Source organism: Dermacentor silvarum, chromosome 1, assembly GCF_013339745.2.
Source record: "Dermacentor silvarum isolate Dsil-2018 chromosome 1, BIME_Dsil_1.4, whole genome shotgun sequence".
Classification (NCBI taxonomy): Eukaryota; Metazoa; Arthropoda; class Arachnida; order Ixodida; family Ixodidae; genus Dermacentor; species Dermacentor silvarum.
The window spans coordinates 75,125,009-75,145,268 of NC_051154.1; the positions used below are offsets into that span (position 1 = coordinate 75,125,009).

Genomic DNA, 20,260 nt, shown 5'->3' on the forward strand with positions numbered 1-20,260 from the left:
AAAAAAATAACAAGAACACGATTACATGGCGTCCATCAACAAATGACAATTGTTAGACACTTCACATATGCTCACCTCTGCTGAGTTTCAAGTCTACGTATTTCCCTTTCGCGAATGGCAGCTTCAAACTTCTCTCTTCTTTCCATTCGCTGCAAGAAAGAAAGAAAAAGTTTAAATTCAGCGTCAAAGGCATCATTACACACACAAGCAAGCTAATGCACAACAACACCCAGAAGCAAACTGCAAGCTGGAAAGAAAGCATACGGCACAAGGAGGCTAGAGATACTACAAAGTGAGACTATGTGCAGAGATAAAACTTCGATGGTAATGTCAAAACTATGCCAGTCTGTAGGCCATACAATGACAGTTCCTAGAAAAAGACTAGTAAATGAACAGAGTGTGCCTTTGATATATTAACTTATGATAATTAACGTTTGATTACCTACATAGCCCCAGAAGTGAATGATAAATTAGTTAACCAAACCAGTGACAAAGGCAGGACTTTAGAAAAAAAAAAGAAAATAACCTTGTCGAACTCGAAAAGAAATCGTACTCTGAGAACATGCAAAGGTAGCATCTCCACTGCTTATTTCAGCATCACTGCAGTTAAGCAATTTTTTTTTTTTGTATGTGAAAGGTTTCCTAGCATTCATGATATCATCAAGTAAAAAAAAAAAAAGCAAGGATACAAGAAAACATAGAACTATAAAAAACCAGTACAGGACATGCCAATGCCCCTTGCAGGTCTCTAAGCAAGAAAATGGTCTTTCCAAAAGGCCCCTATATACCATAACATTTTAAATTGGTGCAAGTCTGATGCCCAAGCTACAATATTTACAAACATTCTAAGTTACAAAAAATAAAAAAATAATAAATGTGCGTGTTCCCTTCACAATTAAAAACAAATTTACATACAGATATTTTGACTAATTTAGTAGCAAGAAGATATATGCAGACTACACGGGATGCCACCACTGCATGGTCTCACGACAGTTGTGCCCACTTATGATGACCACTCCATTATAAAATTCCTTTCCAGGAAATAGTTATGTGAAAATGCTAGAAGAAGCAGTTGAACATTTAGATGAGAAAACTACAGATACATATGGGTAGGGTGGGGACACTTAACTACCAGCTTCAGGAGCCTCGAACTATCATGAAGGTGAAATTGGAAATTACAGCAGGAATTCATGCGATATTGTAGCTAGTCTCTTCCAATTAACTGGGTTGGTATGTCAAATGAGTGTATCACATTTCTGTGCAAACACTATCCATGTAATCAAAAATTACAACCTAAGTGTCACCCTGTCAAACATGCTTCCAGCAGAGCTGTACAAACATGCTAAGAAGTCAGATTCTGAGCTTACTAATTCTACCACTACTTTAATGCACATTTATGTGTAGCTTCCCAACTGCAACCAGATCACACGAACAGTTCCAGTTAGGTACCTCACAAGTATACAAATTTCATGCTATACATTAGATATAGGGAGATATTGCCAACTTTATTGCGATTTGAAGCCTGGAAATATTGCCAGAGATGCCCATTCATATTTTGTGGAAACTGCAGAGATAAAGCTCTTTTAATACTTATTTTCAGGCGGCACGAAACCCATGCTAGCACCTTATACAAACACAACACCCTATATACCATATGTCGCACGTAACTTGTGCCAAAATGTAAAAATATACAAGTGGCATGTAGCTGGACAGAACAAAGGTAATATTTTTTGCCATCGCTTGGAGCAAATGTCAATGAGAAAATTGTACACCATCCTGAAAAATTCCTGATGCAGCTTTCTGTTGCTCGATAGTGCTACATAAAAGTTTATTCTAAAACTGAAAGAAAGTCCACAAAACATGAAAAAGTGGCGCACAATAAGGCAAGTAGGCAAAATACAAAATATAGTCCGACTTGCTCCAAGCAACAGCAAACAAGACCGGACAGAACATAAACTTGGTTCTGTCCAGCTACTGCTACTTCTGTCCAGTATATTTTTTAATTTTGGCACAAGTTATGTGGGACACATGGTATACATATCCCAGCTAACATGCACCAAATTAAAACAAGATTTTAAAATATGAAGTTTTCTCTGTATATGGAGCCCTCATGTGCATCCAAGTTAAGCATCCAATATGTTTTTGTACCCAAACTAATTAGTTTGTAATTATTAAATAACTATATTTAGGCAGTTATATTTATAAAAAATATGTCAATACTAGGTCTTAGAGCACATTCAAATACACCACATTTAGTAGCTGTGCAGGCTTTTCCTTTAAGCACAGCAAAAAAAGCCACAGCAAAAATCGACTAAGTTAGAATGCTGCAAACAAATGAACCATGCTTTTGAATATGCTTTAGTTTAACACCAAGCATTACAAAGTTAATACAAACTAGACAATTATGGAAAAACAAAATTACTGGAAACTTCTCCAGGCAACTACAATGTACGCTTGGATTTCATTCTCCATCAAAGGCCTCGCATTAAAATAAAACTTGGTGTCTGATAGTTGGGGCCCTCTTCCTCTCTTTGTGCATATGTGCACGCGAATCATGCACCTCATGTAAACATATACATTATGCCAAAAACAGTGTGTCACTATTGGAAAGTGTAGAATTCCTTTGCAATTTATTTTAGGGGCTGTTTGCAGCAGAAATTATTTGATTGATAGGCTACGCCCAACAAAAATCCTCTCTACCGTGACTGAAACACAATTTAATAACAAAACAAAAAAAGTCTAGATGAAGCATGCTTCATTTCTACTAAATCAAAGAAAGAATGACACTACCAGATGAAAGATTACGCCACTGTTTCAAATGACTCCCCGACTACCCTACAGAAAAAAATATGGGAACATTTGCTATTCATTTTAAACCCAAACCATGGGCACTACATCTCAGAAACACGAAGCTTTTTCTGCCTGCCATAAGTACGTAGCACTTGGCCATTTCACTGCCTCAATGATAAATAATGCTGTACGACTCTTTTTGCACAGTAGTGCTAAACACTCCAAGGATTGTCAGCAGTCAATGGTGAATCTGTATTAACAGCCCAACATAATAGCAAACTCTTAACTGCTGATCAAATCATCTATAAGCAGGCTCAACTGTAGCAACAAGTGTCCAAGGTTTGGATGTCCTCATGTAATAATTTGAGGCACATGATACAAAAAGCGCTGTTTACAGCAAGAAACTATGTTTGTTTGAGCTATCTACAGTAGATTATATACACAGAAAGCAAGAAAAAAAAATGTTTTGGGAATAGCTCAAGCACAAATATTAAAGACAGCATCAAAGTAAAGCTGCAGAAAGAGAGGTATGGCAGTATAGATAAAATGCATACATTTACAAAGTTAAAACCCTCCACCTGAATAGCCGTTAAAATCTGCAACAAAAAGAAAGTTCATGTCATTAACCTTGAGACAACGAAAGCAAACAAAATAAAAGACATAGAAGAAATTTGTATATTTAGGGTATTATAGCCTTCTAAAACTTATACACAATGTAGGGTTTCCATAAAACAATGTTAGGACTAAAGATCTTTCATGGCCACACAAGCACTTTCTTTCTTGGGGGATTACGCAGAATACTATCACGGAAATGAAGCTACCTAACGAAACTCGATTAACTATAACATATGTAACAAAATCTCCTTGCCAAAAGTTTACAACCATTTATTTTCTACACATTTGTATACTGCAAAAAAGCAAAAAGCAAAAACCTGTCTATGTGACCAAGAAGGAATCTTCGCATGTGGTTCCTTCCAGAAAGCTAGTACCACCTATCACTAGTACCATGTGAACCTAATTTAATTTGTCCAATTGTGAAATACGGAGTGCTAACTACATAAACAAAACACGTATAAAAAAATAAGAATGAAATCACCAGTTAACAATCATACCTACGTATACTAAATGCTTTTGTCCCCACAGATGATGTAAAACAACCATAATAAACAAAATTTTTTTTCAATAAAGAAAGACAAATTACTAAAGACGTTCCTATATCATTAACAATGCTTGATGAAGAGCTTTCTGACAAATTATAACATTAGTGCATGACAGCAACCTCAAAGGCTAATAAAATGAATACGAAAAACTCCATTATAGTTATGCTTTCCTGATGCAAAAGAGCATACTACCTAACTACAGAGAGAGAAAAAAATACCATATTTTTGCATTTATTACTTTCTCTAAAAAATCTAGAATCGGAAAGTTAAACTTCCACGTGCAGGAGATATGGAAATTTTCTTGCCAGTACGACTATAGAGCAGCATGCATGGCTCATGAGGGGTACTATTTTACACTGTTATTATCTCCACGATTCGTTCAAACACAAACAGGAAACCATAGGAAGCTTCAGAAAATTTTTCCATAAAGCGCAGCTGCAACGACTGCTCCTTGTTTCAAGAAGTGATCAGACCTTCGAAGAAAATGATGGTAAAACTTTTAACAAATTCTGTTACGGGACAAGTGGTGATTGAAAGCTCCCATGAGTTCCATCAAAGCGAGTGCTTCTTCAGGCTGGCTGATTCCAAGAATGAAACAACAAAATTGATGCAAAGGATGGCATGAAAAAGAAATGCTGTCTTTCAGCTCAGTCTTTCGCTGCTTCCTTCTTGCTGAGTGTTTGGCAATGCTTTCCTTGTTGCATGTTTTGCAAACACATTTCCAAACTATTTCATTAACTTTTTTTTTTTAAGCGGGACATAATTTTCGAAAGTGCATGACCTCAAAGACTGCTTATGCATACAAAAATATGGTATCTTGCCCAAGCAAATCTGATTTACAACACCCCTCCCAGCTAAGCTATGAAGCATTTTATAAAATGGCACAGCAAAATCTACAATAGTGTAAATGCCTAATTTCAGAGTACAGCTAGTGTACCTCCTTGTGTGTAGGGAGGCAGGTCCTAAGAGCTAATAAGCCGAAATACGGTATCAATGAAACATTACAAAGATATCATGAAGTTACACACCACACTTTTCTAGCCATCTCATAGGTAGGCTAAGAGATGAGATGTGGAAAGCTCTAAGAGTTCTGACTACCTGCGCATTGTTAATCTGCACTACAATTTCAGTATGCAAGTGTTCTTGCACGCCCTGTGAGAATGTAGCCGTCCTGGCCAGCAAGAAACCTGGGAACTTGTAAATAGCATACTGTCTCCCAGTTAAACACACAGGTTGACAGAAGCAGCAGTAATGGTAATGCATTTCTGTGAATGAAAAGTGCAGGAACATAAAGTATAGAATACTTTCCATATGAAAGTATTTAACATGAATTCTGTCACCAGGGGGTGTATTCTGCAAGTTTCCACCTAGCAGACATGTCCATTTTGTCTGCGGCTGAAGTGCTGAGGCGCCAGTCTCCTTCTGATGCACCCCAGCCCAGCCAATCAGAATCAGAACTTCAACAGGAGACGAAATGGATGTGTCCACTAGGCAAACACTTAAAGAATACCCCCCAGGAGACAGAACCGGTTTTCAAGATCACTTTACATTCTCCTTCAAGAAACTCTACTTCAAAAAAGTTTACAAAATGCACTACTGGGAAAGAACACGCACATCCTTTTCTATATAGCATGTGCTACCGAGCATTGTCAGAAAGTGTACCTGTCTGTGCAGCATGCAGCAGCTATGCATCCAAGCAGTCTTTAAAGTCTCAGACTGAAACAAAATTTAACTTAGGCTAAATTTGTCATCGATGAGTAGTACATATATACTACTGAAACTCCCTGTGTAATACATTCTTATGCAATACCCTCTTTAAGGGCCTTTGGGAGTATTTTGATTAAATAAATAGAATAAAAATGATGACAAAACTGCAGGGATGGCCAATTGAGTAATTTTCTTAGCAGCCTTTCATCAAAAAATCCAGCTAACTGATTCTGAAACATTCAGCGCGCAACTGGTACAACCTCTCAGAGGTGCATGCTCAGGAGCCGCACTGTTTCCTTTCTTTTTTTTTTTTACTTTTTTTTCCCTCCCAGTTTCGGCATCAAAACATCTCTTTTTGCAACATTTTCTTGACGCGTGAATTGGTATTTCAAATGTAACATTTTTGGGTGAAGGCTGCTATATAGCTACACTATCTGAAACTAGACTTATGCGGTCCAAAATTTCATTGCAAATGACATTTTATTGTATCCCCTTTTGTCGTCGTAGTAATCAGAGAATCAGTGCACCTATAAGCTCCCCTACCCACACTAGATGTGAGCATTTGAGTAGTAGGCTTTCTCTGCCTCCACATGGCATTTTATAGATGGCCCCTCTTGCCTGTGCATATTTTAGTGCTGGTGTTTTATGGCTGAGCCGTTGTGGTGCCTTGTTTTCTTGCCCTCGTGCTTGTGACAGCCACGAAGAAACTATTCCTCGTAGAAAGAAGTCTTGTGAAGCATAAGCAGCTCACTCGTGGGCAGGCCTTCGAATTCAATTTATTGTTTCTGAGTGGCTTGGCTTCTCTGGATAACACGCCTTTGAGCCACATTCCCATAAGCCTATCAATCACAATGTGCACTAAAACCAAAACAATATCAAATGGTGTGTAATAATAAAATGTGTTTTAAAAAGCTAAACTCATTGAACAAACATGAGCAGTACTAAACCATCATCCTTGGCGGCAGCGCCTAAGACACTGTGGTGGCCTTGTAGTGAACACTGTGTGATTATCGCAAACTTTAACACCAGCACAATGTCCAAAAAACAATGTCCTGGCAAAATTGCGCCATGTCATTTATCAAGCACCAGCGTAAGAGTGCATCTGCAATCCTGGTGCACACATGCATTAATCTTGAATGGAACCATCTGCACACATTTCTCATGACACCTGGTCCAGTTGCACTTTTCATCACAATAAAAGTTGCACGTCCATTTCTGCTGTATAAGTAAACCAGCATGTATTACCAATAATTCTTCTATAATGGAAGTCAGAATATAGGTTGAGATGCAACTCAGAAGCTGAGAATGCCTCAGGTTCATGCCCCCTAAGTATAAACTTCACCTCTTCTAATAACAAAACAACCTAATAGACAATAACCAGTCATTTGTTAATAAATAAAAGTTTGAAGTTGTGACCAGTTTATTATATTTGTAATTTGTAATAAGTATTTATCGTAAATATTTAAGAGCTCAGACAACCAGAAAAAATTTCTTTCAGTACTTTGAAAACTTATACACTTGTGACCTGCCTCTTTACTAGAGTAAAAGCACATGGCTAAAAAATGCATAATCCTTACAGAATGCTGAGCTTTCCATGTTCTGACCTAAGTGCTTCAAACTAATCTCTGCTTATATTCTTCATGCATTGGTGTGGCTACATGAACTATGAACTAAATGATTCAGCACCAAAAAAAAAAAAAAAAAACCTTCATTGCATTGTTGCGATTATTCGTAATTCATACAACGGATACTTCAATATGTTTAAAAAAACAAGTACTCTCACGCAAACATACATATTCTCTGTATGGTATGGGAATGAAAGCAATAGCGTTGGATTCAGCAAAACAGAGGTACAATCCCTAATCAGAGCAAGGAACCTAAAAACTAAGAACTTCATTAATGCTTTCCTTGATGTTCTGTACATGCCACTGGCATAATGCACAGACATTCTTTAATTCTGAAATACACAACCAATCTACAAAGTAAGGAATAAAAAGTACCCACAAACATGCACAACAGAGGGTGACACAAGGGTTCGTGGGAGAGGAGGAGCACGAAGGATATCTCATGCACTATTTCTCACAGGTTAGGAGAATGCCTAAGTCAACAGCCAGCAACAAAACAGGTACACATTACACACAAGACAAGCAGTGGGCAATGAGCAACAGCCATAACTTAGCACACCAGCTTCACTCATCCTATAGTGCGAATTTTTTATTATTCATCTTCTATCATACTGGCCAAATTTCTAATAACCTACATAATAAAGAGTTGGATGCTGATCCCCAGCTATTATGTCCATAACAAATTTATTCCCGTAAGAGTGCAAGAACAAAATGCAGCAGCACTGATGACCTGCATCAACGCTCGCCTTTATAGATTTGTAAACCAGCCCAGTAACCGAACGTAATTTTTATGTTAGAAATGCCACAAAGCCTGACGAAGTATTAAAATAACTTAAGTCAGAGAAAAGTGCTGAATCATGGAGAGTCAATCTTCTTGTAGTAAATTCTGAAGACCAACAGTAAAATTATGGCCACAAATGTATCCACACGAAAGCTACTGAACAAAACTGGCGTTTTACACACACACACAAAAAAAAAAAAACTATTCCCACCCCCCTCCCACTCTTCCTTCCATTCCTCAACATGCACAAAAAACCAAGATCCTATACGCTCACCTTACATCAACCAATACTGAATATTCTACTATATTTTACTACTGCAAATGCTTCCTTCCCCGACAAAAATGTGGGTGACACCTAACACGGTCAGAGCAAGGAAACGACACAGCTGTGAAGAGTCCCAACGAAAAATATGACCTCCGCCATGAACCATAACTCCAGATAATAAGTGGTGCAATAATTTACGGTTGATAACAGAAGTAATAACCACCTACTTTCAAAGAATGCGCAACAAAGCTGATTGATGGCCTGGAATATTTCAAAGAAAAGCTTCCCTATAAAATGAATGCTTGGTTGTGGAGTGAGCCATAGGTGAACAAAGGCCAAGACAACTGCTTGCAGCAGCAGCAGCGGCGGCAAGAACAGCAGCAAGTAGGAGGGAGGGAAGGGAGCAACAACAAGGGCCAAGCACAAGGACAAGGAACAGCCGCCAAACGAGCAGTAAGGGTGACGAAACAAGGGAGCTACAATAGCACCCACGCATCAAGGCTAGGTAAGACTGCACAACTGGGAGAGACACCACCGAGGTAAAAGGGAGATGGCAGAAGCTTCTACAAGCTGCAGAGACAACAAAGAGCTTGCCAAAATTGAAATTGCATCCTACCTGGTAGGCTGTGTTCTGCAAGGGAGGCACAACCAAGAAAACTGTTTAATGATTCGTCACAATCCATGTTTGCAATGCACTCACTCAAGCTGCATCCCGTCAAATGTCACACGGTTAACCTCTGGACTGTACTTGCCTGGGAGGAACTGCTGTCATGTGTTCCTCTCACACAACTCGTCACTATGATGCAACATGGCCACAACGTTACACTCCCACAATGACAAAACTGTCATAAATAGTAAACAATAAAAAAGCACCTTAAAACCAGGATAATAAGGGCAAGGTATTGTATTGCACAAGAACACAAGTAAAGTCTCCCACCTTGCCCTGCGATCTCGAGTGCTGCTTCATCCTAATAAATACTTCACGGTGACATTTCAATGCTACCCAACAGGCATTAACATACTTAATATACAAAAAATTAGGCCGACGCCTATGAACGAGTTGTTAACAGCCCAGGGAAACGGCTTTTATTATTACGTTTGTGTTACCTTAATATATCGCTATTTATATTAGCTTGCTTCTATTATAAGAAACAAAAACTAGAGAAAAATATAAATATTATACCAAAAAAACTAGCAATATGAAAATTAACATTTCAAGAACATCCACTAGCAAAATAGCAATGACATGATAAAGCAGTGTACATGAAGCGTTTAGGTGCATACTACATGAATATTTCAATGTTGATTTAAGCAACTCTGCCCAAGTGCTCTTTCAAATGCTGGTTCCATTAGGCTAAATATGTGAAAATAACCTCCCTCTAAGCCATATTGCAGATGCTGATGCATGAAAAATGGCCATCATGTTTTCAGTGCTTTGCATGTCACTTTTAAATTGAAAAGAGACACTAAAGTGATTTTCAAATTTGCATGTGTGATATAGACCACATTGTATTGTTTACTAATGTTCCATTCTGCCTGGGTTATAAAGATGTAACTTATTTATGAAACTTATTTATTGGTGCTGGCATCAGCTGATGTATACCATGAATCAATAGCATGCACGCAGTAGTTCATTGACATCATCCTTTTGTTGGCCGTGCCAAAATTTACTGCTGGATCTTCATTCATTCCATTATCAAAGAAAGCAAACTAGTTTACATTTGTATCAATAAGGCTATACAAAAACACAAAAATAAACAGGTCACAATACTCGACCTCAAGTAGCCTACTGATCAATAGCTTCATGCAAAACTTTGCCTCAACTGCACCTTGTTCCACATGCACATACGACACACCATCTCTGAATGGCAGCCCCTCATTCCCACTTAAAAAAATACTTTGCTCAAGGGAAGAGCCATGTGTTGAATGTGCTGCATGCAGGCTTCTTGTCCAGATCCACCTTAGACAACATTAGCTAGCTAAACCAGCAAAATGAAATTAGGCCAAGCCAAAGGCATTGCGGGGCTTCTATAGCATATACTGTAATAAGCATAATCAGCATTTTGCTCAAAACTGGCTTACATCTTTGTCATCAGAAATGTGGGAAGTACGAATTGACTCTTCTCAACATAGAATTTTAGAGAAACATGCACAGAACCTACAAAACAAGCAGTGGGAAACCTGGATTGAAATTTTTTTGGAGATAACATATCAAGCATAAATGGTCTTCAGTGTCCCATTAATCCCAAATTTTTAATTCATTTACAAGTTACCTCATCACCCACCGCAAATCAGACCAACAGCTAATGGCTCACTATTGGCTTGAAAGCATCTTTATTGAATTACCGTATTTACTCGAAACTAACGCGCACTTCTTTTTTTTCCCGATAAAGCAGGCCCAAAAATTGCGTGCGCGTTAGAATCAAGTACGACCCTAAATCTGCATTACCATATAGCCGTCGGCATTTCAAACTGGCCGCCTCCTACGTGGGTCGAGTCTAGCTACTTTCTAGCCTAGCTGCCGTAACTTAATCCATGTGCTGCAGTACACGTGCTTAGGCATTAGTCTACCGTCTCTGTTCCAGTTTTCTGCGTCTGCTCTATCAGCATGAAGTGCCAACTTCATGATGCCGCATTTAAAAGGAAAGTGATCATGTGTGCGGAGACGGACGGAAATCGGGCTGCATCACAGGCCTTCGGAGAATCCGAAACTTGCGTGCAGGACTGGCGCAAACTGAAGGAGAGGATTTTCCCCAGGAAAGAAACTCGGAAGGGTTTAAGTAGACTGAAGCAGGACGCTGTGTTGTGGACGTTGTGTGACGATCCGTCTCAGTGATACAATCACCTTGGCCCTATCTTGAAAGCGATCTGCGACAGGGAAAGTCCGCCGCATGCTGTGTTTTCACCGCTTATAGGTCGCATTGAAGCGAGAGGCATGCTAGCACGAAGGTCAATTCGCCGGCCGCGCTTCATCACTCCAGCGTTTTGACGGCTCGTTTCCGTGGTCAACGAGCGAGATGTGTTCATGTTTACTTGACATGGTGCATGTTAATTTATTTAGTAAGCAAATGTTTGCAAGTTTATACGGCCGATAAAACTGCTTTGCAAGTTTATACGGCCGATAAAACTGCTATCCTTACTTCGTATAGCAGTCTACTAATTTGCTATCACATTCGATGATTCACCTTTCGGGCGAAACTGCGACTTTTTTTATTCAACGCAACTTCAGTGCATCGGAAGGAAATCTGTTTTTCCAAACGACAGAAAGTTGTATTTATGTTTGAAAGCATGAGGTGCGCGGTACTGTAAAGGATTTTTTTATTTTTCTGTCACAGAAAATGGGTGCGCGTTACAATCAAGGGCACGTTACAATCGAGTAAATACGGTAAGTGGCACATAGTAAATACAGTAAAACCTCGTTCATACATCTTGAAAAAAAAAAAAGAACTGAAGTAAAAACGTATGATTTGAAGTGACTAAAAAATTTGACAGACTCAAATGTAGTTGACATCTACGTAATGCGAACCGTTGCACACGAGGCACGAGACGCGCATCGCGCTGGTCAGGCTTGAGCGGCCCGAGAAATATTTTGTTGTTATACTATTGCAGTGTTTTAAGACAGCAACGGGAAACCGAAACAAAATCAAGCTTGTGGGCGACAGTGGATACAGCCGAAGCAAAACGTGAAGCACACATTGTGCCGCCTGCAGCAGGGAACGGCAGTGCGTTGGGATTATCACCTATTAAAAGTGTGCAGTACGCTAACAAAGGCACTACGCCCCTCACGCTGTAAAACAGATAGGTGAAGATGCTTATCGCAATAGGTTTGGCAGCGATAGCTGTGAATGTGGTGTGCGATGAACCAGGATGAGATTTGCTGGTACCAGAATAAGAAACTGAGTGCACACCGGCGTTTTCATGTGAGATGGGTGGTCGAGTACCTAGGAAGCTGATGTGGCGGGTGGCTACTGTTCTTAATAGTGCGCGGTTCGCGAGTTTTATTGTTTACATGGGATCTAGCAGAGGGAAAACGTATCATACGAGTGCAGTTTGGCGATGTACTGAATGAACGTTGGTGCCGAAAACTTGTGCGTTTTCCAGGAATGTATGGACCAGTAAAAAATATGGATGACTCTATGGCGTCAGTTTTTTTGCAGTCTCAATCGCGAACATGTTGGCACCGGGAAATTATACGTAACAAGATCATATCAACGAGGTTCTACTGTATATATAAAAGCACTAATCTCCCTGTACTTCATAGAGTCACTACTAATTCAAACTTTACATGAAATGGCAAATGGGTTAACTGAAGACCATAAACGATAGTACCATGTAGTCCTCAATGTAGCTCTAGTTCCGAAAAAGGAGAATGCAAGCACTTTGCAAAACTTCAAATAGAAATTTAAATTTCTGCTACTGCAACTGCACCCTCCAAGAGGCCTTTTCTCACTGCTTTATGGCATTATAGAGCCAAATCATGCCTCTCTGCTGCACAATTACACAGCCACAATAGAATGTTCTCATCAAGCATTTACAGTCCACTCTGCACAGACACATAAATTCTCACATGCAGGTGCAGAGCTCCCGACAATAAACGCAACTGCACATAAATAGAGCACTACTCATGCCAGTGGTAGCTAGCAGAATGTATTGGTCGCTTCGCTACTAGGCTGAGTAAGTGGAATACAATGTGTAAATTTGCATTACTTTCTTACATTCAGGCTACAAACTTCTCATGTCTCTATGACAAGCTCTTCCCAAGAAATAAAATCAATACAGTTATCTACAATGCCTGAATGCATCAGTTGTAAACAGAGTGGATTGTAAAAGATGCCAAGCTAAACACCCTAATTAATGACCATGACACTATGAAGACAAGTGTTCAGGGCAGCCCATTGGTTGAGTCGAGCAAACACAAATACATCCACTTTATGCTACAGACTGCGCTAGTTAAGTGTACTGGTAAGAACAACATTGCAACTGCACCAGCACTTTCCAAGAGGCTTTTTTCCATTACTTTATGCTGATGGACAGCTGCCATGTGCACTAAAAACTGCATAATTTTTTTTTTTTTTTTCATCCTTAATTTTCTGCTCAGGCCCACAGAAATCAAGCAGTGCTTCTTGCGGTTTATTATATGCCACCAAGTCGGGCACTTCCAAGCTTACCTAAGAAGGAAACTCGGATGTCTCATAAGCTTGGGCGTTCATTCTTACGGTAAACCACATATAAATGCGTAAAGCATATTTACAATGCAACCAATCATTGCACATTGCTAGCAGGCCAAAGACCTAATGTGCTAATGAATAATGTGGGTGTAGCCACCCCTAGAAATACTAAACAAATCACAAAAGGCTCTTTTGTAACATTAATGGCTGCTTGTGTTGAGTTAGTACGCATAGATTTTGTTATTGAAAGCTCAAAAGCAGCAGAAAAGCATGCAACTGTTTCCACCCAATGTGAATTGGCAGATTATCAGGGTGTCTAGCAAATTGTGGAATTCAAATTCCCTGACTTTTCCAGGTTTTTCCTGACCATTTTAGCTAAAATTCCCTGACTTATACAACGGATGCCATTTAATAGAAATGGTCCGTGAAGCATATAAAAAGCGTAGAGAAAACGCACTTCATTGTAGAGAAAAACATGTTTATTGCAACTGCCCTCATTCTTGAAATGCACTTCAATTACGGTTTGCTGCATTTCAATTACAGTTTCAGAGAGTTTATTTCTTCCTGAAGGATGAAACTTTCAAGTTGTGCTTCAGTGAGCACTCCTTACTGCTTTTTTGCTTGCAGCTCTTTATAATCAGAGTTGCTGCTCTCTTTTTCTTTTTCTCCAATGCAGTTGTGTCCTGTCTCTCCCTCTTTGTTTTCAGCTGCTCTCTGTGCACACTGTAGGCACTGCGAACTGTCTTTCCCATCCTGTCGGCAATTTCTAATTCAGCTACGCCACCTTCCGCCAAGAGGGCATCACGCACTACTCTTTGTGCTACGAAAGATTCTTCTTTCAAATTCTTAACAAGGCACTACTTGTTGACAGAAAAGCCTCTCTCTACCACAGCATTGCCATGAGATAAGCACAAGACAAGTTTCACAAAGAACTGCAGCTCCTTGTTATCCTGAGAACATTCACAGAACATTCATCCACAGAGTATCCAGCCTCTGTTACTTCCTGTCATAATGTGTCAGTTGTGCCTGTGTAGTGCTTTCAGAGCACACCTTCACGTAGGAGAGATGGGCTCGCTCTACTTGAAAACCAGTCATACTAAGTACTTCAAGTGCCAGAGTAAGCCGCCTGAGCCCACCCTCCAAACAGCTTGCACCCACAGCTAATTTGTACTTAAGCGGCAATCTCTCCACCACTTTCTGTGCACAAGCCTTGACAAATGACATGCAGCCTTTTTTTGAAATTCAACATTGCAAGCTACAACAACTTGTTCTTGCGGAGCTCGTTTTTTGCTGAAAATGCAAGGTTGAACGCGGCTACATTTATTATGTTTTCTGGTATGCTTACTTAAGTCTATCTTCATCAGCTTGGCGATTGTGTTGGCACCATCGAGAACGTCCCTTTTATTGCGATAGCAATTATATGGACACTCCAAGCACATTTCTGCCGCCGCCGCTGTAAGGTTCTGTTTAAGGTCCAAGGGCGATAAAATCGTCGCTGTGAGCCGGCGATCGTGGTTCTATCTCGTGCACGCAAGAGAGCAAAGCGGGAAGGAAGCACGCTTGTCTTCCAGTCACATGCAATGCTCCAGAGGGAGGGTAGCAAGGAGGGAGACTGCCTACTACGCAGCACACTTCCACCTGGGCGGCTGCATCTTGAAAGCCAACTGCGGTGGGGGCAGAGTCCTTCCTCCCTGAGCTGTATTCTTGTGGCTTAGTTTGCGTTGATGCAAGCGGAGGGATGAAGGTCAATTCCCTCACTGCTGCTGACCCCGCGCTTACTCATTACAGCGTTTTGACAGCTAGTTTCCGTGGTCATCGATTGAGATGCATTCATGACTGCTTGTGCACGCATGACACCATGCTTGTTAATTTAGTTGGCGTGCCCATGTTTACAAGTTTATACGGCCGATAAAACTACTATCCTTACTTCATATAGCTGTCCATTAGTTTGCTATTGCCATCGATGCTTCACCTTTCGGGCAAAACTGCGTCTTTTTTACAATTCTTGACAGCAGTGAACGCAGAATGCTCTCTAGCTCTGCTGATAGGAATGGAACCATTGGTTTATCTGCCTGAAATTCACGCAGAAAGGGTTCCAATTCCTCAGCAATAGAAAGAGCGAAGGTTAGCTTTGCCGAGAAGACCTGATCAGACATAGCCTCTTCAACACTTTGTAGCTCGAGCACAATGGCCTCTTGTGTGCCTTTTTCGTTACACTGCAGCACAAATACAATGAGCTGTGGCGAAATCTCAAGTGCCCTACAGATTAAGCTACTGTTCTCCAGCCACCTAACTGCACAGAACTTAATGGGAAATTTCGGCCACACCGTGAGGCTGACACATTTGAAGAAGTTGTAGGCCCTTCGAAGAAATGAAATCAAATCCCAGCCAGATGCAACATGGCCAGCATTATAAGCACCATTGATTACAAGGAGGCCACAGCTTCCTATGTCGAGGATACGGCTCTCATTTGACTCACAAAGCTCATCTTTCAGAGACCTCAGAAACTTAAAATTGACATTCGTCCCATCCATGGACACTTGCAGGATTTAGTATCCTTTTATTTCCTGCTTGGCATTCCGAAAAGCTCAAGCTAAGTCTTCAGCACACATGTACCCTAAGAAGCAAGATATTAGGTATTGAGTCTTCACACTGTCGTCAGCAGTGTCCCATTACCTAATAAGCACGTCCATTTGCTGTTTCTAGGTGACCTCGTTTATCGAGTCATCAGCAACATATTCCCAAAGTACGGCGCAATGCCATGGCAAATTGTGTACCCTACCTTGTCTTTACCCAGCTGAACTCTTGTAGCCACCTCAGAAGTCGGAAACATAAGGGGGAAAAGTGCCGCAGAGCGAAAAGATCCGGGTGTGATTATAGTATGAAGACATCAAATGATTCCTGCTTTCGTCACGTTGTTCTTCAACAAAACGCCACCCATTGACACTTGCACAGGAGCTGTGGTCACTGCGACTTCAGTAGCAGCAGGTGCAGATTCAGCGCTACTGCCAGGCAAGGCGTCCGTCGGGCTCTTAAAGAATGGTAACAGCTTTGGCTGGGAAGCACTTTTAAAAAATTCAATGCAGCCATGTGCTTCTTGCTAGAGGCATGACTTGAAACTGTCGTGACCCATGTTGCTCAGCAAAAACGTTTTGCAGCATACTGTGCACATGGCTTGGTGCAGATCATTTCCCACAGGCCTAACCCAACTTGCATAGTCGTGCATTTGGGTTCGCCCAGTCCGCATTAAACAAACACTTCTTGCTTCCTGACATCTTCAATGACGAATATTTTGCAGCACGCAACACCAAAACCCAGAACTGATGAGTGGCGCATGACACAAACTTGCGTCCGAAATGCTGCAGGTCCGATGGATTTTTTTTTCCTCTCCGGAATATGCTGACACAGAAATATGAAGATAAGTTGACCTCAAATGACAGAAGCAGCTAGTCACCGACACTGTCGCACACCACAACTCGCATTACGAAGGAACTGCAGGAAACTTCGACACTTACAATTCACACATTCCCAGTCGCAATGTACAACAAAAGACCTGGACAAGCACGCCGCCATGTTGGAGTTATTGTGTGCGGCTTGTCATGGCTCAGCTCGACATGCTACGTAAACCTGCCTCTGCAGCCAGGAAGTGCAAACTAATTTAGGTGGAGGTCAGTATGTGCAAACGATGGCGCAAAAATAGGCGAAGCCTAAAACATGCAGTGTTCCATTTCGATTATGTAATTCTGGCTCTTGACGTCTTAGAAAGCACTGCCTTCAAGACTCGCTACCAAAAAAGAGCGCTGAGCGTGGGATTTGGGCACCACCTAGCTCCACCACTCTATGGAAGTGTCATTCCCCTGACCATCGCTTTTCGTCCAAAGAGATCATTTGCAAGCAAACAATTTGCGAGACCTCCGTGAGTCGTTAGTGTGGGCAGGCCAAAAGAAAGTAGTTTTCTCTGACTTCTCTCACTTAATTGATGAACTCCCTTATAATTTCCAGACTTTTCCCGGTGGCTCAAACTCCCTGTTTTTCACGGTTTCCCCAGTCGCTAGACACCCTGATTATGCAGCACCTATCAATACGTATTTAAAAAATCATATTAGAAAGGGTACTTGAGCATAGACATTAAATGTTCTCCAACACTGGGTCAACCTTCTTGTGTACTGCACTTTTGTGCATGTTGCTAAAAAAAAGCATGACACTCTAATCCTGTTTTTTCTACACACTAAGCATTGTAGTAGAGAAAATACGAAAAAAAACTCTCATGTGACATTGCATGACCAAAAGGTGAATATATGCTTAGACATTTGTAACATTATTTTCAAAGGTCACTTTTTTTTTTTTTTTTTTCAGAGGTTGCTCTACTAAGCTAGTATGGCGAGGCAAAATGAATGAAGAGTGTACTCTACCCCAAGAAAAATAAAATTGAGAATGTAGCAAGAAATACACACCCTTGCACGCTGAGCATTGATGAGCTCCCTTTTTTTGTGGTTCCTTTGGTACATGGTAATGATGCGCCGAAGGCGTGTGTTCAAGTCGGAAGGAGAAGGGAATTCCAAAGTGCCCATTTCACCTAGGAAAAAAAAAAGTACTTGAAAATTAAAGCAGAACAAGACATGCTGCAGGAGTGTGTGCGTGTTTAAACAACTTCAGTGCATGATGCAAAATTTTCAACACTTCACCAGAGGGAACAAAAGCTCCTGCAACTGCTGGCATGCTTCTTTAGTGCAACAGAACTATTAGTACTTAAATCTTTGGCTTTGCACAAGAGACAACCAAATAAGTACGCTGTCCATATTCAAGTGAGCCCTCCTCAGCAAGAAGTGCACTTCCCAAGTTGTAGAGAGACTGCTTATCTGTCCTCGCATACCCTGGACTCCCTCTGAGCTTGCACTCACTCTCAATGTTTAATCTCGTCCATGGTCTACAAACCGCAAAAAGATAAGGTTCACCACCAAAATGTGGGCACATTTTTCAGTTGGCAAATCAGTTCTGCGGAAGCCCACAAGGTGGAGGACAGTACATGAAAGGGAAAAATTGACATCCACCTGAATTGTAGCACAAAGCTACAAAGGAAATCCATACGGGCTTCTCTTTTTCTTTCCGAGAGGCCCGTTTTTTTTTTTTTTTTTTTACTTTCATGCTACCATTCAAGTGGATGTCAATTTTTCCCTTTCATGTGCGTTTCAGTTTGCACCACTCACTACACTTGGTTATCTTTTCTTCATGCTGCTCACGTCTCAAAAAGCTGCAAAGTGTAGTCAAAAACAGAATGACGTAGCACAATAGCTGACATCCATAATAGTGGACACTGAGATACCGCAGAGCACAACTAAAAAAAAGCTGGCCACTCTTTGCAACTTTAGCTACTGCTCCAAGCAGATCGACCAGCAGGATTGAGATAAACAATTACCGTAGAAACCACTCCTAACAATCCCAGACATATCGATCGATCGGTTATAACGACCACATTTCAGTGCACTTACGATTTCCCAACCCTGCCTATTGAAAGTAGGTCCAGATATAATGAGCATATTTTAAATCACCGTACTGCTACAACAAACCTGCTCACTGTAAAAAGAGGGCACATGCGAAGTACCAATTAAAGCACAGAAGCTCGACCAAAACGGCGCATGGCAGCGTGTGCGCCCCACTCCAGTCCAACCACGACGATGATAAAGCCTTTGAGATGAGCGAGTGATCGCTGCACGCGGATTTCGGAAGCCGCAAAGAAGGTCACACCCTTTCAAGCAATGCTTCTAGGGAGTAGGCGTACAGCATCTACCGCATAAACAGCAAGGCGCGGGGGGCATGTACTAGTGCGATATCGGATACCACAACGGCATCACTCTCGTTGTCGCACAATTGGCCGTGCGGCACCACGTGTATTACGCCTGTTTCCACAATTTGGGCCGACCATCTATGTCCTTTTAACGGCCACTCAAGCAATCCTGTTGACCCGACACGAGTCAGCGAAAACACTGCACCACGTGCTGCCACCATGCAATGCCATAAAAGCTCGGCGGTTACTACGCCATTATCAGGAGATAACAGTTCGGCAGTGCTTCGTTTGCGCATTGCTGGTAATGGGTCGCAGTGACGTTTTAACTTTCAAACATCGCATTTTTTTCGCCCCGTCGCGACATAGATAACGTAATTTTATGGCTCTTGTGTGGCTGATGCTCAGTCGTAATACCGAGATCACGATATCCGAGATCGTCGCAGAATGGCGGCATGCCGCAGTAGTTTCCGAAGTTTACGATTCCGGCCAACAAGATTACTTCCCTCTCATGTGCACAATACAGTCGTGTCTTGCTGGTAGTAAAATATATCACAAGCTCACTAATAAAAAATGACTGCTGCACTGCAATGTACGACGCAGCATTTTGTTTTTTAGATGGACGTTTCTAACACAAGTTTTCAGCTAGGTGCGGGAACGTGCCGGAAACAAAAATGACACTGAATATCTGTTTTTCGGACCAACGTGCTGCCAAATTACAACTGCTGATGCCAGCTTCAATGTGGTTATTTTTTTTAGCATTTTAAGGGCGAGTCCATATATAACGAACTATGGATATAATGACTGCTTTTCGCAAAACTATAGAGGTCGTTATAAACGGGTTCGTCTGTACAGTCAACAACCGCTCATTTGGACACGAATAATTAAGACAGCCAGATGGCACTGCGACTAGTACCATAGGCTTTATGTACAAGCACGATGAAAATTTCGGACACCTTACAGCGTGTCTTGCGATAATTCG

At 41.1% G+C, this 20,260-nt stretch overlaps 1 protein-coding gene and 1 pseudogene across 16 annotated transcripts in view; both read right to left on the reverse strand.

The window, feature by feature from the left end:
• LOC119466299 (chromodomain-helicase-DNA-binding protein 7-like) overlaps positions 1-20,260 on the reverse strand; it is a 554,757-nt gene that overhangs the window by 73,285 nt on the left and 461,212 nt on the right. For 13 of the 16 annotated variants that reach the window (XM_049669824.1, XM_049669819.1, XM_049669863.1 and 10 more), the window contains 4 exons: positions 17,951-18,072; positions 8,945-8,959; positions 3,345-3,386; positions 76-149 (listed from right to left, as the gene is read on the reverse strand). In XM_049669824.1, the coding sequence (XP_049525781.1) occupies positions 76-149; positions 3,345-3,386; positions 8,945-8,959; positions 17,951-18,072 (253 nt within the window). The remainder of the gene's footprint in view (positions 1-75; positions 150-3,344; positions 3,387-8,944; positions 8,960-17,950; positions 18,073-20,260) is intronic. The other 3 variants (XM_049669887.1, XM_049669856.1, XM_049669830.1) reach the window with 2 other exon arrangements.
• LOC125946470 (uncharacterized) lies at positions 13,888-17,898 on the reverse strand (annotated as a pseudogene).